Source organism: Taudactylus pleione, unplaced genomic scaffold (assembly GCF_031769625.1).
Source record: "Taudactylus pleione unplaced genomic scaffold, aTauple2 ptg000130l, whole genome shotgun sequence".
Taxonomy (NCBI): domain Eukaryota; kingdom Metazoa; phylum Chordata; class Amphibia; order Anura; family Myobatrachidae; genus Taudactylus; species Taudactylus pleione.
In genome coordinates, this window is record NW_028284532.1 from 4,812,950 (window position 1) to 4,840,947 (window position 27,998).

Here is a 27,998-nt window from a genome sequence, read left to right on the forward strand (position 1 = left end):
TATTGTGATGTAAACAAATCTGAAATGTTATTGTACCAATATGTAGATTGTAATGTTCCTCTTTTCTCATTTTTCTCACAGAGACACAGGCGGATGAGTCTGCTCCAGAGGGGAGCCTTGGCCGCAGAATTTCTGCTGGCTCTGCAGGGGAGGAACCAGTACATCCGGCTGAGGACACTGCAGAAGCCAGTCCAGGGCAATCCCCCTCGCAGGCAGTGGCACTCCTCACAGAACTCAATTTTAAATCGGATTTCCATACGGAGATTCTGCAGAGGATGGACGCCAGTCTGCTACGGGTGGCTGAGGCCCTGGAGCAAAATGCTGCGGCCAACGTGACCATTGGTCAGGCCCTGGCGGAAAATACCAGGGCCAACATTCGCATCGCCAATGCCCTGGAGCAGCTCGTTCGCCAGCACATGGTGGAGCCGACCTCCCTTCCTGCCGGAACATCAGGATCCTCCACCTCTGGCACAACATCAGCCAATCCTCCAAATGTGCCTAGCCCTGTGCCTAGTCCAGAGGCCACAACATCTGCCTCTGGACAGGCCAGCCCGATGACATCCCGGACCCGGTCTGGCGCCCACCCTCCCCCAGCCAAACGGGGGAAAAAACGTTGACAGCACTGGCTACTTTTCCCACACTCCTTCTGTGCTTGCCCCATATTCCTTTCTGGCCAAAACTTCCCTCTCCTTTCTTGTGAATTGTTTATTTTTTTTTGTTTTAAGTTTCCATACCTTTTATGTTTGCCCAAATTAGAATTTTGATTGGAATAACACTGCCAAAAAAGTTTGGGCCAAAAATGGGACAGAAAATGTTTTTAGTTTCCAATAAATTTTGAAAAAATGTTCGACATTGTATTCTGACATTATTTTATACATGGTTTACACTTAATCCTGGCCCACAAGGCAAAAACGACCTCCCAAAAAAAAAAAAAAAAAAAAAAAAAAAGGGCTCTTTAAGGAACACTTTAAAAATTACATAAGGATGCAAATTCTCCAGACAAAAGCAAAATGGAAAAATACACACAAACATGATGACATTATTGTTACAATAGCACAAAAACCAAATACAAACCGAAAAAAACATACCTACAAATGTACGCTAATTGATTGTGTAATCCTGAAATTAGTAGCTATGATTTCCACCTGCGTATGGTTTTGTGCTAACCAAAAAAACTGTTAGCAAAACACATTACAAGCTGGTTTTCAATTCAAAACTGATTGTTTTTCTGACAAGCCGTGATTAATCGATGAAACATCGTGGAGGGCCGGGACGGAGGAGAAGGCCATCGCCAATGTGGTAGAGTAATCCAGACCCCAAGCTGTGCGAGCAGTTTGAACGGAAAGAGGATCATCCAGTGACGTATGACTTGGTACGAACACATTTGACGTTCGCATCAGATAATGTATGTACGCCCAAAAAACGCCTTGCCACGCCTGCGTTTTTCCATCTCCACCCCCGTCAACGCCCAAAAACGCCCTGTTCTGTCAATCACATTTGACATGTCACTTCCTGTACGCAATTTGACGAACGAGACAAAAAAAGCTCGCAATATGCCGTACACACATGCGCAGTGTTACACCGACGCATGCGCGGTTTCTCAACATCGGAACGCAACGAGCGTACTGCTGTTAACGAGTGGCTCTGAATGAGGGCCATTGTCATTTATCTTAGAATCTGTATTTTTGTGAATTATTTAATTATCCTTTATAACAAGTAAGGTTGATAAATAAATATAGAACTCACCACGTTTTCAGGTACATCGGGTACCATTAGATGCGATTGCAGCGCTTGTGGCTGACCATACCCTACCGCAAGCACTGCGAGCACTTCAGTGTTAAAACCAGCCAGGTGACGTGTACTATGACACTGTCTATAAATTATGCACACCTCTGAAACGGCGTTGAGATGCTCAGGCACGCATGCATTGGCACATCCACTCCCCCGCTATTAATGGCCAGCCCCTGTCACCACCCACAAACTTCTTCTCCTGTCACTCACTCTAATGGGCTGTCTATGCATAGCGAGCGAACTCTTCCCAATCTCTCGGACTGGTTTGCGCATGTGCACTGCGATTCATGCGCACAATGCGAAAATCGCCCAGCTACGAGCGAACGCATCCTAGCGAGCGGGCCTGAATCAGGTCCATAACTCGCAGGGATAGTGGCTGCGAGACTAAATTATATTTATTACATAGAAGGAAAATTTTAAATTAAAAAGTCCATCGTGATACGGACTGTTAATAATCACGACACTGCCACAATTATTAATACATAGGCCAGTAAAGATGCAGGCTGGAAAATAAGTGGATCATTTTGTTCCAGGTGAAATTAATCATATTGGAGTTTCAACACGTGTACATTTTTTATGTAAAAAGTAGCAAAACAAATATATAACATATATAATTATTACTATTCATGAGTCAGTCAGAGATTAATATAGAATTTTAAAAAAATATATATATAATTGGTCATATTAAGTTTGCAGACTATTTATTTTGTAGGTGCTTATTCTTTTCCCCTACAAAATTAATAACTTTAGAAAATATATGTTTATATTTTAGGTTCAACCTTGTAGTAGTGACCTTGTTGGGGGCGTAGGAGTAAAACATTACTGTGGAACAGCATAGATGTTTAATCTTTAGGTCACGCTCCAGTGTTAGGAACCAGATTACCAGGTTATGCTTTGTGTTTTTACACATGTCATGTGAGAGTGCTGATCCCATAAATCTCTGTTTCCCTTACTCCCAACCGGATCCGGTTTTGGTCAGTTAAAGAACTGGGGATTTTCTCAGCAGTCCTATTAGTTTGAGCTACTTGTGTCTGTTTTGTGCTATGCTAATAAAATTGTTTATTTGGTTCATGACTTAGAAGGACTGTGTGAAAGTTATATAAAAAATAAAAAATGTCTTCCTATTGGAAATGCAGAACTGATGGCTCTTAGTTTTCAGGAAGCAAAGGAAGACATTCCGCACTGATAATGATCACTCTCTAATAATTTGTCAAATGACAACATAATATTCATGTAGGTGACCTATAGGAGTAATTAGAAAATTATTGTATTATTATCTCATTTCTGTTTCCCAATTCCTATTTTAAAGACGGAAGTGCCATCGATACCCCCTATCTATAGCCTGTTGTTTAAAAAAGAAAAAAGGTGGGGTTTCTTTTACTCAGTGCACTTTACCCCTATTGCCATACAGTATTGTCTCTTGTAAATATCCAATTACGACATGATGGTGTGTTTGAATTTAATTTAAAATGTAACTATTATTTTATACCCTAAAATATAAAGCAGCGAATTAAGAAAATATAGTAGTGATATTAGTTAGAAACAGTGTGAATAAGAATGATAAAATCTATTATCCACCTGTACGGTATACCTTTCTATTACCCAATAATTTTATGTGTGATCTCTATTTAATATGGTTTATTTCCTTTTTGTTATATCAACTGAAATCATTCCATTTGCAATCATAGTATTTGTTGCTGATGTTCTTTTGATATTCTCAGTATTGTTGCAAATTTGTAACTTTACAGTATCGGAGTAGTGGTTTTTGGAAACAATGTAACTTTTTTTTCCCTATTTGTCTAGTTATACTTGTGCATAGAAGCCTGAGGGGTTGGTGGAGCTTCTCCTATACCATATATGCAATTATGTATATATTATGGTATTATGTGACTTGCTAGATCGCAAGTCTATTTGTATATTATGTCATTCCCCATTTGCTGCACAGTCTCTAATGTATTCACTGAACTGAGGGCCTGATCCAGACCCGCTCGCTAAGATGCATACTCTCACTGCTGCCGATGGTATGCAGTGTGTATGCATTGTGTATGCATCGCAATGCGCATATCTTAGCGAAAGTTCACAATGCATTCACTCGCTGCGCATAGACAGTCCAGCAGAGTGAGTGACAGGGGAAGCCGTTTTTAGGTGGTAACAGGGGCTGGCCATTAAAAATGGGGGAGTGGAGGTGCAAACACAGGCGTGCCTGAGCAGCTTAATGGTGTTTTAGATGTGTGCATAATTTAAAGACACCATCATAGTACACGTCACCTGGCTTGTTTTTACACTGAAATGCTCGCAGTGCTTGCGGCAGGGAATGGTCAACCTCAAGTGCTGCGATAGCATCCGATGTTACTCGATGTACCGATGGTTGCATACACTTCTTGGACATGACGTGCACAAGTGGGCGTCTTAAAACAGGCTGGTGGGCGTCTGCATAAACTATGTGATCGCTCCCTAAGAAATACTGGGCGTGCTAATGCATTGCTGTGCGATAGCACTGCCTACGCAATTTGCATACACTTCGTGCGAGAGATGACAAAGCTTTAGCGAAATGTACGTCGGCACTCTGTCCCCGTATGGTTCCTTGAACTCCTAAAAACATAAATAATATGTAAAATGGCCCGACAGGTTCTTAACCTGGCAGCATCCGAAAAAGTGTGTGATGTGATACTATCCAAGCTTGTGCGCCCAAGGAGATGTGTGTGTAAAGCTGACGGGCCTGAAATTTGAGGACTTTGTAGGATAGAAATAGGCATCCAGTGCATTGGGAGGGTTACAAAACCTCTTTATTTTTACCTAGTTTGTATAAATAACCCCAATGAGATCAGTCTTGCCTGGATTAGATGTCATCATACTTGCCTACTCTCCGATTTTTCGGGTAACCCCCCGCACCCCCGAAAGACTAGGCAAATCTCCCACAGTGGGCAGGATGAGGAGATTTTCAGAGAATTTGCGGGTCCATAAGGAGGGGGCTGGGCTAAATGATGCAAATCACATCATTTAGCCCTGCCCCCTCCTCACGGACCCATGAATCGCTGGGTTTTCCTGTTATGGGGCAGGGCCCCCGCAGCAGGTCCTCTCTGGCTGCTCCCGGAAAGGTGCCCTGAAAAGTCGGTAAGTATGGATTTCATATACAATGAGGACATCATTCACTGGTCTTATGTTGGTCAAACTCACTGTGCTGCAGGTATTTTTTGTCAATTTCCCCAATATCAAAGTTTTTGTGATCCCCTAAAATGCTCAAGGTCACTAATAATTAAATTACTAAGATAATTATTGGGTACGTTGTAAAATGATGTCAGAAGATGGCAGATACTGGCCTGTGTGTAGTCATCTTTCATCTGCACAGTCCACTTAATGGCTGCAGTAACGCCTAATTGGATCCAGCCACTTGACCTGAGTGCTGAATGTGTTTGGTCACATTGGCAGGATCGCTGTGTGGGCGGCCAGCTTCACTTATTACAGAGGAAGAGAGTTGTGTATAAGTGATAATCATCAGCATAGCAATGCTCATTGTGTTCCCAAGGAATGAAATGTAAACAGCAAACAGAAGGGAGCCTGGCATAGAGCCCTAAAACACCCCGATTGAAAAAGGAAGCAAGAAGGAGGTAGAGATAGGAAATGGTAATAGGAAATGTTCATAAGACAGGATGAGGACCATGTCATGACACCGAAACTAATATGGCAGAAAGTAAATGTGGCACTTCAAAGAACTGCTTATTTTCAGTTTTGAACTACTTGCTTAATTAAAGTGGTCCCATGTATCCCCAAAGATGCTTCTTGTGAAGCCTCATTTGTGACTATATACAGTAAATCAGGAGACTAAGGAGACATGGAGGTAGTCTTTATTCTGTATGTCACTTTGGTACATTTTATTTCCTTAATTGCATTGGATGATGTGCTTCTATAAAATGTGCTGTGCCATATAAAGTGCACCTTGTTGGTATATAACACCATAGCACATGCACAAATAAGATTATTTTGCACTTCCATTAAGGCACCAGATAAGCTAAGAATGCCTCAAATAGGATGCCCAATCTCCACCACTTAAAGTTCATTAAAATATCTTGTGACACAAAATTACATTGTGATTATGATTTTGGGCACAGAATCAAGCACATTACTGCAGTTAGCCTGCATTCAACCTGGAATATACAGACCGGCCTGTGAGACTGCAACATACCCCTCCATTAATTAGCTAGCTAAACAAATTGCTCCAACACTCCCTACCCCTGTACCAGCGAACCCAGTATTTCCTACATAAGTGCATCATGTGCTTGGCCTGCAAACACAGGCTTGGCCTGCCATCTTCAAGCCTGCACCTTAAGCATGTCAGATAAAGCACAGAGTTGTAACAGAAGTTTGAACTGGACTTTGGACTACTCTCCAAACTCAAAGTAAACAATTCCTCAAGCACTGCACCTCAGGAATGCTACTACTCCACCCTCCTTCTACTTCCCATGGTAATTCCACCCATTGTTGCATAATATTATGTGTTATTACTATTTGTTACAATTTGTCCTCACTCATTTTTTATTATGTCACCTTTGTTATTATTCTGTTGTTACCATATACTAGTTCCTGCAATATGCTGAATGCTTCCCATATCCATCCATACCACCACAACATGGTTCCTTCCCTGTTTTGATATCTATATTTAATTCCTGTAATCCCCAACTGTATGTTATATTGTTTTCTACTAATTGCACATCCTGCCAACTGTAACCTATATGTAGTGTGCCTCAGATACCTCTACTTGTAATCTCATGGACAGGATGTACAACACATAGAACTATTCATGCAGTGCATATTATATTAGACACTTTTTATTTACCCATATATATCTTAGTTCCATGTATTGCTTATTTCACATATTGTAACCTATTAAGTGCGCCCAAGACGGCTGCCTCGCCTGGTACTCTTGTGGGTAGACTGAGCAATGCAAGGGTCTGATAATTTTGTAAGGATCCTGCATCTCGCACGTAGTCTGTAACTTCCGATTATGTGTCATCTCTTCCAGGCATTGCCTATTCCACCCAGTGTAACCCAAGTACTGCGCCCAAGACGGCTGCCTTGCCTGGGACTCTCGTGGATAGGATAAATATTCATTAGAATTTGTGGCTGTATTAACCCTGTATTATGTTCTGTATTTCCTGCAAATCTAAACCTCTGTATTATGTTCTTGATTGCTGTAAAGTGCCTTGAATCCTGGAAAAAAGATCTATATAAATACTTATTATTTGCAGTATAGCAAATGAAAGGTTATTGTGGCTGAGCGAGAGAAATAAAATATTAACTCTAAAAGAAATAAAAATGTGTCTTCTTATGCAATATGCTAACAGCAAGGTGTTTCTATACACAGTTTGGAGAAGTCAGTTATTTCTATTGACTGAACATTTGGTACTGTTATATGTTTGTACATTACTTGGCAGAAAAATATGCTATATAGGTTGATAACAAGTTGTTCAGTTATTGAATAACAGGACCTCTTACCTTGATGGTTCAATGATAACTTGTTAAATCGAAGACCACTGGGCTCCTTGCCCATATACTGATGGACATAATCTGTGCCAAGGTCATTCAGAGCGATGGCATATTTTAGTGGCTTCACACAAGATTGAAGGCAAAATGGAATATCCGTGTCTCCCACTGAGTGGCTTAGGTAAAGAAAAGTTGGAATCAGAGGTAGCAAGTGTCAGTATATTTTAAATAAAATTATATATATTGGTGTAATACACAGATAACTTTATTAGCATGTTCTTAGAAAACATTCGCTGTTTGATACGCGAATTTGCGGCATGCGTGTCCCCGCGATTCGCTCTATTCAATTACAGGATAGGTGAAAATGCAAATAGGTGAATGCATAACAGGTGGAAAGTACTGAATAGATTGGGGAAATCAGTCTGTACCCCAAAATAAGACGCAAAGATGCTGGAAATCATTACAGTTGTGGACACTCTAATAAATGTACTTTGTGTCCATAAGTTGTGTTAAAAGCTTATTAGACGCATATTTGTAAAAGTGGTGCTAGCATATTTTTGTGTCTCTAAAGCGCACTTTTAGAAAATTTGAAAAATCCACCTGCTGCAAGCACCTGCAATCATAAAAACACCGTCCCCATCCATACAGCCCCCCAAGAACCTATTTTGCAACTTTGTATCCTTGTCCCCCCACTTTTTACAGCGGGGGGCATCCAGAGGGTTCTGAATCAATTCCCCACATTTGTACCCCAAAATATAGATTTTGCACTTTTTTTCTCCTGCCATTCAGTGGAGAAACTTTTCCGTCTGTTTCAGTGCATTGAGTTTCCGCTTAGGCGAATTGGTCCCGGAATTGAATTTGGATTTCACCTTTTCGCATCTAATTGAATACGGCCCTCTATAATAATAGAAGTACTTTAGTATATTTTATATATGGCGTTCCCCTATTAACTTGATGTCCACTGTAGAACACTGGACCCGATGAGCTGTGTGTTCATAATGCAGCAATGCTCAGACTGTAAGTACATGCAGGAAACTATAAACCTGGTGACCTTAGTATGTGATCACCAGGATTCCACTTATATAGACCTAAAGGCATTGCTATCACTTGATCTAACTCTGTTAGGTGATAATGGGAAACCTACCAAGCCTTCTCTAAACTCTAAAGCATCTCCTAAAATAAAAAGTTATATTTAACTACATAATACGCAGAATCTTGCATAAAAAATGCTTTTCATACCCTAATGAGGGAGAAGTCATTGGAATGCTGGTGCAAGATACAAGCAATGAATAGATTATAACAATTATAAGGTCACTTATACATGCTAACATGAGATATAACACTACATTTCTTGTAGAATAAATGTTTTTTGTTTTTTACTGGAAATTGTCTTTCCAGATACTTTGATTATCAAATATATGTTTGCAGTAGCTGGACTGTGAGACATAACTTGGAGGATTACTGAAAATTACAGGCAAATTGCTAAAGCCTGCACAAGGGATCTTATTCACATTGATCAAGGAGACCTGATTACATCCATAGGAGTCATTATACCATACATAAATCAGGTGAAATTCAATTGCCCAAAATCTGTTATATAGGACCTGATCCTCATTGAATTGTGAGACCTATTCCAGTTCTCAGGACTTTTTTGTATTACATCATACAGTATATGAATTGGTTGCGACCTTAGTGATTACCCCTGATGAAGTCCCCGAGGGGACGAAACGCGTAGGGTTTTATGTTAAGAGTTTCTGCCAAGCATTGAAGTCATCGCACTGATGGGTTTAAAGAAATTTGCCTAATCTGCAAAGTGATATTATCTATTTTTTATATAAAAAATTACTGTATTAAAAATACTTTTAATTGAAAGATTTTTATCTGTTTTTGTACAATTAATTGGTCTTTGGGCCACTGTTTTTGGGTGTACTTTCAGATACCCAGGAAATCTATGCTCATCGTTTTTGGAATAAATTGTGGGTTCAAAGAAGAGTTGACAAATTATTGAAATACCAATAAATTGCAATTAGTAGATGTTAATGGTGGTTAATTCAACACACAAGTGGAGAAAAATACTATTTCTAAGCGCCCTCTAAGGCTATTGTGTATAGAATATATGTATGTATTTAACATTTCTCTTATTCCAATCTACTGTCACATTACCAAAATATATCAAACGTAATATTCTTCTACTGGTGGATCCATCATTTTGTGTATGAACTCTTTGGTTACAATCTTTGACCAAGCTATATCTCTACAGTAACAGACATTAGTCATTCTTTGATATCATACAGATGTGTCCTCCTCATACACTAATGCTGGGTACACACAGGGGTGTCAAACTCGTGGCCATCCAGCTGCAGTGGAACTACACATCCCAGCATGCACTGCCACAGTTTTGCTATTAGAGCACGCTAAAACTGTGGCAGGATATGCTGGGATCTGTAGTCCCACAGCAGCTGGATGGCTACAGGTTTGATACCCCTGCACTAGACGATATGTTGTCCAAGCACCCGGATCGGAGTGACATGTCGTATACATCGTCTAGTGTGTACCCATGATATGCGCGCTCCCGCATGTTGCTATCATCATCGCTCGTTGGCTCTGCTGCAGGGCAGATGGGGGATGTCGCTAATGACACCATGGTGCTGTATGCAGCATGACACGTCCCTCCCCCGGTTTGGACCCGGCATTGGCAAGCGTGTATGCACTTGCCGGGTCCCGTCGCCGGCGATGTCATGCTGGCTACACATCGTCTAATGTGTACCCAGCTTACGTGTCTTCATGCCATACAGCGTGAGATGCCTAGCGTGACTGAGGCTCTCCAAGTCGAGTAGAATCCTGTATTTTTCTTTAAATTTTGCATCTAAGTTGCATTGTGGATGCAGCAAAAAGCCAATTACAGTATACCAGAGATGCTAGGCTGTGACTGTAATCACAGTCACAGATGAAGCACAACAGAACGTGGCATGGAGAAAAGCTACAGATGCTTTTATTGGAGCCCTATTTACATAATTCGGACTCAGTCGCACACAGATATTCAAGAGCCACAAGCCCCAGTGCTCAGTGTATGCTAGCTATGTAGTCTAGTTGCTTCTAATTATATTAATTATGCAAAGAAGATGCACATTATGAATGAAAATGATGCTCTGCGCGCCACGCCTGGCACACCAAGAGGAGCTATTTAAGCCACAGTGTATGAGGACACATCTGTACATCAGAAGCCCCAAGTCAATTTAAATGGAAGAAAACATATTTTAGCAACAAATATTGTACAAGCCCTTTAAACATCAATTACAAATGAAAAGGGGCCAATGGAGTTATAAACCATTACATGTTATTCATTTAACATATTTCCACAGCTGTACAATTACACTTACATTAGAGTCTATTAATTTATGTTTTTATTTTAAGATTACTATTTGTAAGTAGGAGGGACTGCTTTAGGCATAACATTTGCTCCCAGTTATTGGAACAGTGCCTTATATATAATCAGACAGTTACTATTTACAAAATAATTTGTCATCAATATACTGATGATTTGTAAATATCTGGTGGCCAGTTAGAGTTCCTTCAATGTTATATATTAATAACAATGACTGGGCCTTACATTTTATCCATAATGTAAATGTATGGAAGATATATTGAGGATGCAGGATAGATCATCACTGGTAAAAAAATGTCTTAAACAGTTTATACCAATAGCCTCCTTTTATCAAGTAGTTGTCATCTTCCTAAATGGAGAATAATATATCAAGGTCGCAATTTGTTAGACTTAAGCACAAATGTAAAAAAGCTAATTTATTTAAAACACAAACAGACATATTATCCGTTTTCTGAGTAAATGATGAGATACTGTAAGATCATAATCAATGTTGCTATAAATATAATAGTGGGGAATAGAGATAGAGCTAGTAAATTGCAATATAAAGGGAAAAAGAAGACTCTTTTTCTGGGGACACTCTACTAAGTTAAAACTTAACTTTTATTGAGATCTCGTTATAGATCTGATCTGACTAACAACATTGATACAAAATAGAGACAGACGTGACGTAACATAGATGGAAAGGAATGTGTATCTCTCAAATGGCACACCATTCCTCCTTCCAGGAGTTGGATAAAAACGTATTAAACTCAAGGTGACAAAATTGGATATAATTCTCCAATCGCTCTAGAAGGATGTAATATATATATATATATATATATATATATATAAATAAAGGTGGAAACAAGCGCCTCATAGTGTAATACAATTTATGGAAGTAATCACGCAACACACATATATATTCTGCATACCGTGCTGCCCTTAAACAGAGGCCTATAGTATATGATCCTTTTAGGGATGTATCCGGGTCCCCCACACACAGGTCAGTATAATTGGTTCACAGTATCTCACCAAGCCCCACGCATATAGGGAGAGAGAGAGAACACTCTCATAGTGTAATTGTAAACACAATTTTATTACATACACACAAAAAACATATATAGAAACAATTACATTAAAAAGAATTTCAATGAACTTATCTGATGACTAGCCAAAGTCAGTAAGTGTAGGTAACCGTTTTCCTCTTTATATATCTATACACACAAAGTTATTATCAAAGAAGCTCCTTGTGTTGACCTCATTTGTTGGGATATTGCTTAATTCTGCACCAAGGGCAAATGTAAGCTACATAGGTATAAATACTCCTTAGCTACATAAGTATAGGTCACATTGTATAGGTCTAGCCCTTGATTGTAATAGTATAGTTCATGAATAGCATCTGCATGAATTTATGGAGTGATAATCTGCTTTTGACCACATGCCCGTCGGCAGAGGTGGTCAATGAGAGTTACCCTCTCCAAATACAGATGATTGATACATTTTCCTGCCTCTGCTGTCAGTTCCCAGATATGGAACTGATGAGAGTACAGAAAGAACAGTTCAGGGAAAAAAAAGAGGTGTATGAAAATAAAATAAAAATAATAATAATAAAAATAATTGGTGTGTATAAATGCATATATTAATGAGCAGCTGAATTGCTGTGTGCCTCTGATATACTGTGCCTCTGATATACTGTGCCTCTGATATACACAACAGTAATGGGCAAAAGTATAACTAATAATCCAATTTAAGACATAATTTTGTCACCAATACATAAACAAAAAAATAATCCATGCATATTAGGAGAGCTGCATGAGTTCTCCAACATTTGGGGTGAAATATTGTAGCAAGAATTTCTGCTGCGTTGGAGGAAGTATAATAGTTGCAATCTGCAAATTTATCAAATAATATACAGGATAGTTGTATACATAAAATAGTTGTATACATAAAATTCCTGCTGCGTATAAAGAAATATAATTCCAATTGGCAGTTTATCATCTTAATCTCTCGAGGAATATCAGAAAAATTCTCCCTCACAATTTTCTAAATAGGCAAAAACTGATATTACTATTATCATACATATTTTTAGTGCATTCTGACATAAGCAATCATAGGTATCAGGCGGACTGGTAAAGAATAGTAGGAAAGGAAAGTCTCTGTTCCATACAAGTCCTGCAGTGCTATCTAGGCATGTGCAAATATATCACAGTGAATGCCTAGTAGCCAAACTTCTGGATGTCCTACTAAGATACATAGACTCATAATCCTCTTGTTGCAGATATGGGGGAATGATTCCCTTGGTGAGGATGATCCCCACTATCTGCATAGGATTACAATAGAACAAAGTAGAGTGTACATTACCAGTTGGCAGTCCTGCCTGTAATCAGCCTTGCATGAGGGAGCTTGCTTAATGGAATAAGGGACACCGTGTGCACATTCCGTATGGTCCCTTCCTATAACCTGGACTGGACAATGCGCGTTTCACCCTGCGGCTTCTTCAAGATCCCTGTTTTGCCCTTGTGGGCTGCCAGCTTATATCTGGAAGTGTGATCTCCAGCTCTGTGTGACTAACGTCATTCACCTATCAGAGCCCCTGTTATGGGAGGAGAAAAGTCACTTGTGCGTGCATGATGTCTAAACATACACACGTGACTTGGGAGTTCCCCCTGCTTGTCATCACAGTGGGCTGGGTTTAGCTCCATCGGCATCTGGTCTCTGGGAGTCCCCTGACTCATCATGTCAAGGGGCGGGGTCAGGTTACATACGGAGCTGGATGTGTACATTCAGAGTAAATAGACAGGGATAGCAAAAGTACAATATGTTGGATCGTTTCTATTATCACAGATACCTGCAATTCTAATGGACGGATGGGTGTGAGAACACTTGTTTATATCAATAACTCTGTTGTAACACTATCTATGATTATCTAATATTCACCAAGAAAAGTCTAATTATGTTGTATCCCTATGAATAAATATATATATCCCTATATAGTGAATATAACTTCCACCTATTAAGGGCAGGGTATTAAAAATATATAAATAATAGGAAGGGGGTCACGAAAATATAAACCTGGTGATGGGCACCCCTAGACAGTATAACATTATGAAAATATAGCAGACCAGTGGCTGTGATAATTGGAATCTGTCTCAAGTATTTAGGACATAAATAGGGTATATGTTGGGAAATTGTTCCTATCTACAACATCTGTAGATAAAATGAAGTAAAAATAAAATAAAATAATATATGTACAGAAATACAAATAAAGTTAAAGAGGGACAACAGGTAGATTGCTACTTGTAGCGTAATTAAGCACAATATGAATATGTAGTCCTAGTAAACACTCAAAAAATTAGAGTGAGAAAGGGGAACAAAGAGGGATTACGAAGAGATGGAGATGATGAGGGGATGAATATTTATAATGTAATGGTGGTAAGGGATTAGTTCCATCCATCGGTAAAATTATTAACAAGAATATAAAATTTTATATGATCAAAGAAAGGCTCCAAAATTTATATTTTCATTTAAGCCACATGGAGTAAGTGTTTGTAGAGTAAATATCCATTCGCTTTCTTTGCATAGTAGCTCTTGCATCATGTCTCCTCCATGGATGCCCAGGCTAATATTCTCCAGGCCATATGCACTGATCACTTTGAGTTGTCCATTATGTTTAAGAGAGACATGTCTGGCCACTGTCGTAATCTATCTCATCTTCATCCTTTCAGTTTCCACATTCCTGATATTACCAACATGTTCTAATATCCTTTGTTTGAGTTTCCTAGATGTCATCCCCACATACCTTAATCCGCAAATACATTCAATACAGTATATAACACTACATGTGTTGCAGTTGATGAATGTCTTGATCTCTTATTGTTATCATACCTGTCGTCCACTGTTTCTCTACTTTTCATGTATGTGCAAGCCCTGCAGTTGTCACATGCATGGGATCCTTTCAGTTTTCAAATTTTATTAGGATTTTTCTCAAAATGACTACGGACAATGGAGTCTCTAATATTTCTGGATCTTCTCCAGCTCATCAATGGTTTAGGAGGTAGTTTTTCTTTCAGATCTTTATCCATTAGGAGGATAGGTCAGTTCTTTATGGCTATACTCTTAATATCCTGCCATTTTTGCTAAAATTGCCAACAAAACGCATACCCTCATTTTCTTGTCCCTTATCTTCTGTTGGGAGGAAAGATCAGGTTATCTCGTTTGATCTGGGAGGTATGCTTGATTGCCCTCTTAATGGAGCAATGACTGTATCCTCTCTCCCTCAATCTTTTAGTAAGTTGTTTACTTATTTCCTTGAAAATGTTGTCATCTGAGCAATGTCTCCTTAAACTGAGAAATTCACCTTTTGGAATATTCAACAGTATTGGGGGAAAATGGGAGCTGTTGTTATGCAAAAGGCTATTGGTAGCTGTAGTTTTGCGGTATAGATCCGTTATGACATCTCCATTAATATTCTTAGTTATTTGTAGATCGAGGAAAGTCAAACTTGTGTGACTAATGTCTGATATCAGATGTAGACTCAAGGTGTTGGTGTTTAGTATGGTTATGAATTCGAGCAGCTCTTCCTTCGTGCCTTTTCAGACCAGGAGAATGTCGTCTATGTACCTCAGCCATAGTATTATGTTTAGAGTGAATTGGTTGTTAATCTCACTAAACACAAATTCCTGCTCCCACCAGCCCAGGTATAGATTGGCGTACATGGGCACACATGCAGCGCCCATTGCCGTTCCCCTGGTCTGTAAGAGATGTTTATCAATAAAAACATACTTACTTCTGGTTACATTAATATTACGCCAATATAGTGCATCTATACCTGTGCCCAGACCATCCCCACAACCTGCGATACTGCAATATAAACAAGGCAATTTTACAGATATTACTGTATCAGATTTTATTTGCCCTTTTGGCACCACATTTGGTAAATATAGGATAAAAATGGCACATCATGGAGCCATAAAGTGATATTTAGGCCGGTGGCCAATTTGAAACCTTATCAGTTTCTAGCCTCCTGCTGACTTGTAATGGTTCTAAGGGACTGATTCAGATGTGGACGGTATTGCACATCCACAGGGAAGCTAGGAGCAATAGATCCATTAGAGATGGCTTCCCTTGCTTGTACGCACAACTCAGAATTGCATGGAGCTGTACATACACACCTATGACACTCCCATCAGAAACAGCCGCTCCGAGCATCTAGATACATGCTGATGCCTCACAGTTGCCACCCAGAAATGCCTATTTCACTCTAGCCTCAATTTGCCCAAGATGCAGCACACATGCACCTACTGCACTTGCCACTTAGGACACATCATACAGCGCATGAGAACACCATGTTTTGCAAATCAGATGCCTGCGCAGTCTGCTCGAAAATGTAGATGCAGTGTGTGATTCAGCATCAGGACCAAAGTGGCTGGTTCACGCCACACAGAAATAATCAGTGTGATGAATGAATGAGCCTGAATATATGATCTCACATCTATCCAATATTTGGGTGGACTCAATTGTATTAACATCAATTAGAATTAATAGTTTTAACAATATCAATATTGGACAATGCAGCTTGGATAAGTAATGCAGCAGGAGGTGTGATGCCTCCTGCTGCATTACCATATTTGCAGGGCCGGATTAAGGCTTGCAGGGGCCCCGGGGCAACTGTTCTGGGGGCCCCTGCCAATAAAATTTCCACTGCCCCCCCCTCCCCGCAGCCACTATGATGCCCTTACCTAGGGAGAGAAAGGGAAAAGAGAGGAAGACAGGGGGGAAAGAGAAAAGAGAGGGGAAGAGAGAGAGACAGAGACACGAGCACACACACTACCTGCTTGCTTCATCATGTTCCTGACAGGGGTTGGCATGTCATGGCATTAGGGCCTGCCCCCTACCCATACACCCACAAATCGCGGCATTATCAGCACAGGTGGCGGGGCTTAGTCAGTCATTGCTTGGCCACCCACTGTAGAGGTGGAGAAAAGCGGTCTTCGTCTTAAATCAAAAGTGAGTGACAGTGATGTTCCCAGGAGCCATACCCTAATGAGGGAGAAGTCATTGGAATGCTGGTGCAAGATACAAGCAATGAATAGATTATAACAATTATAAGGTCACTTATACATGCTAACATGAGATATAACACTACATTTCTTGTAGAATAAATGTTTTTTGTTTTTTACTGGAAATTGTCTTTCCAGATACTTTGATTATCAAATATATGTTTGCAGTAGCTGGACTGTGAGACATAACTTGGAGGATTACTGAAAATTACAGGCAAATTGCTAAAGCCTGCACAAGGGATCTTATTCACATTAATCAAGGAGACCTGATTACATCCATAGGAGTCATTATACCATACATAAATCAGGTGAAATTCAATTGCCCAAAATCTGTTATATAGGACCTGATCCTCATTGAATTGTGAGACCTATTCCAGTTCTCAGGACTTTTTTGTATTACATCATACAGTATATGAATTGGTTGTGACCTTAGTGATTACCCCTGATGAAGTCCCCGAGGGGACGAAACGCGTAGGGTTTTATGTTAAGAGTTTCTGCCAAGCATTGAAGTCGTCGCACTGATGGGTTTAAAGAAATTTGCCTAATCTGCAAAGTGATATTATCTATTTTTTATATAAAAAATTACTGTATTAAAAATACTTTTAATTGAAAGATTTTTATCTGTTTTTGTACAATTAATTGGTCTTTGGGCCACTGTTTTTGGGTGTACTTTCAGATACCCAGGAAATCTATGCTCATCGTTTTTGGAATAAATTGTGGGTTCAAAGAAGAGTTGACAAATTATTGAAATACCAATAAATTGCAATTAGTAGATGTTAATGGTGGTTAATTCAACACACAAGTGGAGAAAAATACTATTTCTAAGCGCCCTCTAAGGCTATTGTGTATAGAATATATGTATGTATTTAACGTTTCTCTTATTCCAATCTACTGTCACATTACCAAAATATATCAAACGTAATATTCTTCTACTGGTGGATCCATCATTTTGTGTATGAACTCTTTGGTTACAATCTTTGACCAAGCTATATCTCTACAGTAACAGACATTAGTCATTCTTTGATATCATACAGATGTGTCCTCCTCATACACTAATGCTGGGTACACGCAGGGGTGTCAAACTCGTGGCCATCCAGCTGCAGTGGAACTACACATCCCAGCATGCACTGCCACAGTTTTGCTATTAGAGCACGCTAAAACTGTGGCAGGATATGCTGGGATCTGTAGTCCCACAGCAGCTGGATGGCTACAGGTTTGATACCCCTGCACTAGACGATATGTTGTCCAAGCACGCGGATCGGAGTGACATGTCGTATACATCGTCTAGTGTGTACCCATGATATGCGCGCTCCCGCGTGTTGCTATCATCATCGCTCGTTGGCTCTGCTGCAGGGCAGATGGGGGATGTCGCTAATGACACCATGGTGCTGTATGCAGCATGACACGTCCCTCCCCCGGTTTGGACCCGGCATTGGCAAGCGTGTATGCACTTGCCGGGTCCCGTCGCCGGCGATGTCATGCTGGCTACACATCGTCTAATGTGTACCCAGCTTACGTGTCTTCATGCCATACAGCGTGAGATGCCTAGCGTGACTGAGGCTCTCCAAGTCGAGTAGAATCCTGTATTTTTCTTTAAATTTTGCATCTAAGTTGCATTGTGGATGCAGCGAAAAGCCAATTACAGTATACCAGAGATGCTAGGCTGTGACTGTAATCACAGTCACAGATGAAGCACAACAGAACGTGGCATGGAGAAAAGCTACAGATGCTTTTATTGGAGCCCTATTTACATAATTCGGACTCAGTCGCACACAGATATTCAAGAGCCACAAGCCCCAGTGCTCAGTGTATGCTAGCTATGTAGTCTAGTTGCTTCTAATTATATTAATTATGCAAAGAAGATGCACATTATGAATGAAAATGATGCTCTGCGCGCCACGCCTGGCACACCAAGGGGAGCTATTTAAGCCACAGTGTATGAGGACACATCTGTACATCAGAAGCCCCAAGTCAATTTAAATGGAAGAAAACATATTTTAGCAACAAATATTGTACAAGCCCTTTAAACATCAATTACAAATGAAAAGGGGCCAATGGAGTTATAAACCATTACATGTTATTCATTTAATATATTTCCACAGCTGTACAATTACACTTACATTAGAGTCTATTAATTTATGTTTTTATTTTAAGATTACTATTTGTAAGTAGGAGGGACTGCTTTAGGCATAACATTTGCTCCCAGTTATTGGAACAGTGCTTTATATATAATCAGACAGTTACTATTTACAAAATAATTTGTCATCAATATACTGATGATTTGTAAATATCTGGTGGCCAGTTAGAGTTCCTTCAATGTTATATATTAATAACAATGACTGGGCCTTACATTTTATCCATAATGTAAATGTATGGAAGATATATTGAGGATGCAGGATAGATCATCACTGGTAAAAAAATGTCTTAAACAGTTTATACCAATAGCCTCCTTTTATCAAGTAGTTGTCATCTTCCTAAATGGAGAATAATATATCAAGGTCGCAATTTGTTAGACTTAAGCACAAATGTAAAAAAGCTAATTTATTTAAAACACAAACAGACATATTATCCGTTTTCTGAGTAAATGATGAGATACTGTAAGATCATAATCAATGTTGCTATAAATATAATAGTGGGGAATAGAGATAGAGCTAGTAAATTGCAATATAAAGGGAAAAAGAAGACTCTTTTTCTGGGGACACTCTACTAAGTTAAAACTTAACTTTTATTGAGATCTCGTTATAGATCTGATCTGACTAACAACATTGATACAAAATAGAGACAGACGTGACGTAACATAGATGGAAAGGAATGTGTATCTCTCAAATGGCACACCATTCCTCCTTCCAGGAGTTGGATAAAAACGTATTAAACTCAAGGTGACAAAATTGGATATAATTCTCCAATCGCTCTAGAAGGATGTAATATATATATATATATATATATATATATATAAATAAAGGTGGAAACAAGCGCCTCATAGTGTAATACAATTTATGGAAGTAATCACGCAACACACATATATATTCTGCATACCGTGCTGCCCTTAAACAGAGGCCTATAGTATATGATCCTTTTAGGGATGTCTCCGGGTCCCCCACACACAGGTCAGTATAATTGGTTCACAGTATCTCACCAAGCCCCACGCATATAGGGAGAGAGAGAGAACACTCTCATAGTGTAATTGTAAACACAATTTTATTACATACACACAAAAAACATATATAGAAACAATTACATTAAAAAGAATTTCAATGAACTTATCTGATGACTAGCCAAAGTCAGTAAGTGTAGGTAACCGTTTTCCTCTTTATATATCTATACACACAAAGTTATTATCAAAGAAGCTCCTTGTGTTGACCTCATTTGTTGGGATATTGCTTAATTCTGCACCAAGGGCAAATGTAAGCTACATAGGTATAAATACTCCTTAGCTACATAAGTATAGGTCACATTGTATAGGTCTAGCCCTTGATTGTAATAGTATAGTTCATGAATAGCATCTGCATGAATTTATGGAGTGATAATCTGCTTTTGACCACATGCCCGTCGGCAGAGGTGGTCAATGAGAGTTACCCTCTCCAAATACAGATGATTGATACATTTTCCTGCCTCTGCTGTCAGTTCCCAGATATGGAACTGATGAGAGTATAGAAAGAACAGTTCAGGGAAAAAAAAGAGGTGTATGAAAATAAAATAAAAATAATAATAATAAAAATAATTGGTGTGTATAAATGCATATATTAATGAGCAGCTGAATTGCTGTGTGCCTCTGATATACTGTGCCTCTGATATACTGTGCCTCTGATATACACAACAGTAATGGGCAAAGGTATAACTAATAATCCAATTTAAGACATAATTTTGTCACCAATACATAAACAAAAAAATAATCCATGCATATTAGGAGAGCTGCATGAGTTCTCCAACATTTGGGGTGAAATATTGTAGCAAGAATTTCTGCTGCGTTGGAGGAAGTATAATAGTTGCAATCTGCAAATTTATCAAATAATATACAGGATAGTTGTATACATAAAATAGTTGTATACATAAAATTCCTGCTGCGTATAAAGAAATATAATTCCAATTGGCAGTTTATCATCTTAATCTCTCGAGGAATATCAGAAAAATTCTCCCTCACAATTTTCTAAATAGGCAAAAACTGATATTACTATTATCATACATATTTTTAGTGCATTCTGACATAAGCAATCATAGGTATCAGGCGGACTGGTAAAGAATAGTAGGAAAGGAAAGTCTCTGTTCCATACAAGTCCTGCAGTGCTATCTAGGCATGTGCAAATATATCACAGTGAATGCCTAGTAGCCAAACTTCTGGATGTCCTACTAAGATACATAGACTCATAATCCTCTTGTTGCAGATATGGGGGAATGATTCTCTTGGTGAGGATGATCCCCACTATCTGCATAGGATTACAATAGAACAAAGTAGAGTGTACATTACCAGTTGGCAGTCCTGCCTGTAATCAGCCTTGCATGAGGGAGCTTGCTTAATGGAATAAGGGACACCGTGTGCACATTCCGTATGGTCCCTTCCTATAACCTGGACTGGACAATGCGCGTTTCACCCTGCGGCTTCTTCAAGATCCCTGTTTTGCCCTTGTGGGCTGCCAGCTTATATCTGGAAGTGTGATCTCCAGCTCTGTGTGACTAACGTCATCCACCTATCAGAGCCCCTGTTATGGGAGGAGAAAAGTCACTTGTGCGTGCATGATGTCTAAACATACACACGTGACTTGGGAGTTCCCCCTGCTTGTCATCACAGTGGGCTGGGTTTAGCTCCATCGGCATCTGGTCTCTGGGAGTCCCCTGACTCATCATGTCAAGGGGCGGGGTCAGGTTACATACGGAGCTGGATGTGTACATTCAGAGTAAATAGACAGGGATAGCAAAAGTACAATATGTTGGATCGTTTCTATTATCACAGATACCTGCAATTCTAATGGACGGATGGGTGTGAGAACACTTGTTTATATCAATAACTCTGTTGTAACACTATCTATGATTATCTAATATTCACCAAGAAAAGTCTAATTATGTTGTATCCCTATGAATAAATATATATATCCCTATATAGTGAATATAACTTCCACCTATTAAGGGCAGGGTATTAAAAATATATAAATAATAGGAAGGGGGTCACGAAAATATAAACCTGGTGATGGGCACCCCTAGACAGTATAACATTATGAAAATATAGCAGACCAGTGGCTGTGATAATTGGAATCTGTCTCAAGTATTTAGGACATAAATAGGGTATATGTTGGGAAATTGTTCCTATCTACAACATCTGTAGATAAAATGAAGTAAAAATAAAATAAAATAATATATGTACAGAAATACAAATAAAGTTAAAGAGGGACAACAGGTAGATTGCTACTTGTAGCGTAATTAAGCACAATATGAATATGTAGTCCTAGTAAACACTCAAAAAATTAGAGTGAGAAAGGGGAACAAAGAGGGATTACGAAGAGATGGAGATGATGAGGGGATGAATATTTATAATGTATTGGTGGTAAGGGATTAGTTCCATCCATCGGTAAAATTATTAACAAGAATATAAAATTTTATATGATCAAAGAAAGGCTCCAAAATTTATATTTTCATTTAAGCCACATGGAGTAAGTGTTTGTAGAGTAAATATCCATTCGCTTTCTTTGCGTAGTAGCTCTTGCATCATGTCTCCTCCATGGATGCCCAGGCTAATATTCTCCAGGCCATATGCACTGATCACTTTGAGTTGTCCATTATGTTTAAGAGAGACATGTCTGGCCACTGTCGTAATCTATCTCATCTTCATCCTTTCAGTTTCCACATTCCTGATATTACCAACATGTTCTAATATCCTTTGTTTGAGTTTCCTAGATGTCATCCCCACATACCTTAATCCGCAAATACATTCAATACAGTATATAACACTACATGTGTTGCAGTTGATGAATATCTTGATCTCTTATTGTTATCATACCTGTCGTCCACTGTTTCTCTACTTTTCATGTATGTGCAAGCCCTGCAGTTGTCACATGCATGGGATCCTTTCAGTTTTCAAATTTTATTAGGATTTTTCTCAAAATGACTACGGACAATGGAGTCTCTAATATTTCTGGATCTTCTCCAGCTCATCAATGGTTTAGGAGGTAGTTTTTCTTTCAGATCTTTATCCATTAGGAGGATAGGTCAGTTCTTTATGGCTATACTCTTAATATCCTGCCATTTTTGCTAAAATTGCCAACAAAACGCATACCCTCATTTTCTTGTCCCTTATCTTCTGTTGGGAGGAAAGATCAGGTTATCTCGTTTGATCTGGGAGGTATGCTTGATTGCCCTCTTAATGGAGCAATGACTGTATCCTCTCTCCCTCAATCTTTTAGTAAGTTGTTTACTTATTTCCTTGAAAATGTTGTCATCTGAGCAATGTCTCCTTAAACTGAGAAATTCACCTTTTGGAATATTCAACAGTATTGGGGGAAAATGGGAGCTGTTGTTATGCAAAAGGCTATTGGTAGCTGTAGTTTTGCGGTATAGATCCGTTATGACATCTCTATTAATATTCTTAGTTATTTGTAGATCGAGGAAAGTCAAACTTGTGTGACTAATGTCTGATATCAGATGTAGACTCAAGGTGTTGGTGTTTAGTATGGTTATGAATTCGAGCAGCTCTTCCTTCGTGCCTTTCCAGACCAGGAGAATGTCGTCTATGTACCTCAGCCATAGTATTATGTTTAGAGTGAATTGGTTGTTAATCTCACTAAACACAAATTCCTGCTCCCACCAGCCCAGGTATAGATTGGCGTACATGGGCACACATGCAGCGCCCATTGCCGTTCCCCTGGTCTGTAAGAGATGTTTATCAATAAAAACATACTTACTTCTGGTTACATTAATATTACGCCAATATAGTGCATCTATACCTGTGCCCAGACATCCCCACAACCTGCGATACTGCAATATAAACAAGGCAATTTTACAGATATTACTGTATCAGATTTTATTTGCCCTTTTGGCACCACATTTGGTAAATATAGGATAAAAATGGCACATCATGGAGCCATAAAGTGATATTTAGGCCGGTGGCCAATTTGAAACCTTATCAGTTTCTAGCCTCCTGCTGACTTGTAATGGTTCTAAGGGACTGATTCAGATGTGGACGGTATTGCACATCCACAGGGAAGCTAGGAGCAATAGATCCATTAGAGATGGCTTCCCTTGCTTGTACGCACAACTCAGAATTGCATGGAGCTGTACATACACACCTATGACACTCCCATCAGAAACAGCCGCTCCGAGCATCTAGATACATGCTGATGCCTCACAGTTGCCACCCAGAAATGCCTATTTCACTCTAGCCTCAATTTGCCCAAGATGCAGCACACATGCGCCTACTGCACTTGCCACTTAGGACACATCATACAGCGCATGAGAACATCATGTTTTGCAAATCAGATGCCTGCGCAGTCTGCTCGAAAATGTAGATGCAGTGTGTGATTCAGCATCAGGACCAAAGTGGCTGGTTCACGCCACACAGAAATAATCAGTGTGATGAATGAATGAGCCTGAATATATGATCTCACATCTATCCAATATTTGGGTGGACTCAATTGTATTAACATCAATTAGAATTAATAGTTTTAACAATATCAATATTGGACAATGCAGCTTGGATAAGTAATGCAGCAGGAGGTGTGATGCCTCCTGCTGCATTACCATATTTGCAGGGCCGGATTAAGGCTTGCAGGGGCCCCGGGGCAACTGTTCTGGGGGCCCCTGCCAATAAAATTTCCACTGCCCCCCCCTCCCCGCAGCCACTATGATGCCCTTACCTAGGGAGAGAAAGGGAAAAGAGAGGAAGACAGGGGGGAAAGAGAAAAGAGAGGGAAAGAGAGAGAGACAGAGACACGAGCACACACACTACCTGCTTGCTTCATCATGTTCCTGACAGGGGTTGGCATGTCATGGCATTAGGGCCTGCCCCCTACCCATACACCCACAAATCGCGGCATTATCAGCACAGGTGGCGGGGCTTAGTCAGTCATTGCTTGGCCACCCACTGTAGAGGCGGAGAAAAGCGGTCTTCGTCTTAAATCAAAAGTGAGTGACAGTGATGTTCCCAGGAGCCAGCCAAGGGAGGGTCAGAGAGGCCCGGTTCAAGACAACATTTACTGAGTGTGGGGGTTCCTGGATGACCGCCCCGTCCGCCCTGCCTATAATCTGTTCCTGCATATTTGCAAGGATGGAATTGCAAAGCTGCTTGCGAGAAGCTTTGCAATTCTGTCCGAAACTGAATAAGGCCCAATATTTTAATGTAAAGCATGGTCAACCTATTCTATAAATGGTTATACTCAGGAACAGATAGGGAGACTGCAATTGTCCATCTTCTTCCTATAAGCTCAGCTTCAAATAATTATTAAAAGTGAGTAATAATGAACTAATTCAGCAGGTAGGAATGAATAGATAAAATAACTTAAATTACATTATTATTCTAATTAGTCGGGAGTATATATAAGATGGTCGAATTACTAAAATTCCTAAAAAACTATTTTGCTATATCGTAGGAGTAGATCTATCATTCCCTGGAAAAAATATTGCAATCTAATAGAAGGAAATTGGCCAAGCTCCATTGGCTGCGAGTCTCCCCTTCATATTAGTTATCACTGAAATGAAGGGATGTAGAATAACTAATGCTGCAACACTAATAAAGCTGCCATAACAAACATTAGAATTGGTTAAATATCAAAATAAAGCTTTATTAAGTAGGTATATATTATAAATATAAGCGTTAGCAGTAACACAGTGTCAATTTTAATATATTATATTTCTTTGACACATCTTTTCTATTGTAATGTTTCAATTTTCACAAAGTAATTAACCTCATTTATTTATTTATTTTAAATGAACTAATAAAAGTTAAGTTTATCACTAGAAACTGTAACATGGCATCACAGGTATATTGATTTCTATTTTTGCAGGGGCAAACTAACAATGGGGCTGATGGGACTACAACCCCAATCCTCCACATAAACATAGGCCTATCATCATGAAAGCATGACGATGACCAGTTGCCCAGCTGTCCACATGGTCGGCTATAAATCAAAATCAAAGTAAACAGGGCTGTAGGGAGGGGTGTGCAAGTTGTGCCATCGCCAATGGCACAGGAGCTCATCGCTGCCCCATGGCCCCTGCATCTGGCTAGCAGGATGCCTAGAACATATATGGGCAGATCTTCAACTCTCCTACCAGCAGCCCTTTACCTAGTCCGATTCTGAATTGTACTGTCAGTGGTAAGTGCTGTGCCTGTGTACATTTTATTTCTTTTGTAAAGCTGTATTGCTTGCTGCAAGCACCAGAGAACCAGCGCTGGTGTCAGAATCAGCTATGAGGACTGGTAAAAAAAAGTTTCCCCAATAGTTTCCAAATCTGTGTAGCCTCCTTTTCTGTACAACGTAAACTAAAGTTAAGTACTTGTCCTGGATATTTCATATTGGTGAACAAATGTTCGGTGGTCATATATTATCTTTGTATTTTATAGTCATGTTGGCCGCCTCTGTAACCACAACAAGATCAGATAATATGGAGCCATTTCATTGAAAAATATTACATTGGGCATTTGGTAAATAATATCCCCATTTTTCTGGTCTTATGACTGAAACACAACAATGCACTCCCAGGTCGTTTTGGTGATGGTGGCATACGTGAGAGAACATAGTTTATATATGTGATATTCGATTGTTATTATATAGTCAGTACTTTCATAGTTAATAATAATATGGACATTTGGGACAATGTCATTTTCTCACCTCTGTCCATCTACCGTGCAGAGAGATACGCCCCACCGCTGAGGGCTGACTTTGGCAAGCTGAGGAATGTAGTTAGCAACCTAAAGTGAGAAGAACGAGAAGCTAAAAGTAAGTTATATTGGGAAGAAAAGTATACTCACACAATACAAGCAAAATAAACTAATACATACAAACTGAACCAAAACATATCTTATGACCATAATATTGTTAAAGGAACACAATAATGAAAAACATTTTTTATTTTAAGTATGGGGCACGGTTATTGAGCAATTTTGCACCAATATGATCCAAGGTTAACATTCTTTGTGCCTGTTTTATTGATTTTATATCTCTGCGTGCAGGTTCAATGCTGGCCAATCATAGACAGCGGCAGAGCCACTGCCCAATTTGGCAAAAGGACCTGTTATTGCAGTCAGAAGATGACCTCATGGGCAGGCTGTTAGTGATTATCTCCAATGTGTCAGACACTAATCTGATCGATAACTTTCAGACATCATTCTTGTTTTAAGTCTACAGTTTACAATATTGGGCTGATTACCCTATATTACTGTCAGTGTCGATATGTGTTTGGCTATATTACAACAGCTAAGTGTCACTTTATATCTCATGCGCCAATCATTCACGTAGCCGACTATCTAGTCTTTAGACACACTATTAGAATGACAGTGACGTTTAAATATAAAATTTAAATTCATTAAAACGTATTGCTTATTGTTGTTCATTTTGAAATACAGGGGACCTGATTTAGAGTTGTAATAGCAGAGTATAGAATTAACACGAGACTGGTGTCTTGGTACTGGACCCATAACCTATTAGCAGAGCAGCGTTGCGTTGTAATGTACATCAGACATTGGTGGATAATTGTTTGTGCCAGAGTATATGTGATGAATGTGTTGTTTGGTGCCGGTGGTGGTTAGGCCACATGTGATATAACTTAACCAATTTTTAGGTTTATTGAACCTGGTAGAAACAGAAGGTAGCAAATAACACAGGGATATAACAGGTACAGTTGCAATAGAGTAGAAGCAGCCTGGAGCCCTTTGGGGTATTACTGGGCATTGTAGTGCTCCGGGCATCTGGGTGTAATGGACGCCGGCGGGTGGTAAAGGTCATTCCCTCTAATACAGCTGTGGTACTCTAGTATACTTGCAGCAGCCTAGGACACTCATACTGCTAGTAACTGCAGGAGAGTCTCAGGGTCCATCCACTCAATATGGACTCCGGGGAGAAAGATGTGTGGAGATGCAACCCATGCCCATTAGCACATGTCAGAGTAGTGCTGTAACTAGCCGTCATTGTGCCCTGTGCCGGTTATGCCCCCTGACCAGATGACATCATGGTGTCACGCCGAAGGGGCAAGGCCGCTAGCGCCGGGAGGTACAGCACTGCTCAGAGCATCCCAGAGAGTACACAGAAATGTTAATATGCGTTGTTCCCTGTGCAAATCTGGATTTGCTTCATTTAAAATAGATTACATTATAATGAAAA

General features: G+C 39.6%; 1 protein-coding gene across 4 annotated transcripts in view; it reads right to left on the reverse strand.

Annotated features, from left to right (window-relative positions):
- GLS2 (glutaminase 2) overlaps positions 1-27,998 on the reverse strand; it is a 130,448-nt gene that overhangs the window by 55,362 nt on the left and 47,088 nt on the right. For 2 of the 4 annotated variants that reach the window (XM_088473152.1, XM_088473155.1), the window contains 2 exons: positions 26,511-26,590; positions 7,285-7,448 (listed from right to left, as the gene is read on the reverse strand). In XM_088473152.1, coding sequence (XP_088329278.1) covers positions 7,285-7,448; positions 26,511-26,590 — 244 coding nt within the window. Of the gene's footprint in view, positions 1-7,284; positions 7,449-26,510; positions 26,591-27,998 lie in introns of those variants that run through there. The other 2 variants (XM_088473153.1, XM_088473154.1) reach the window with 2 other exon arrangements.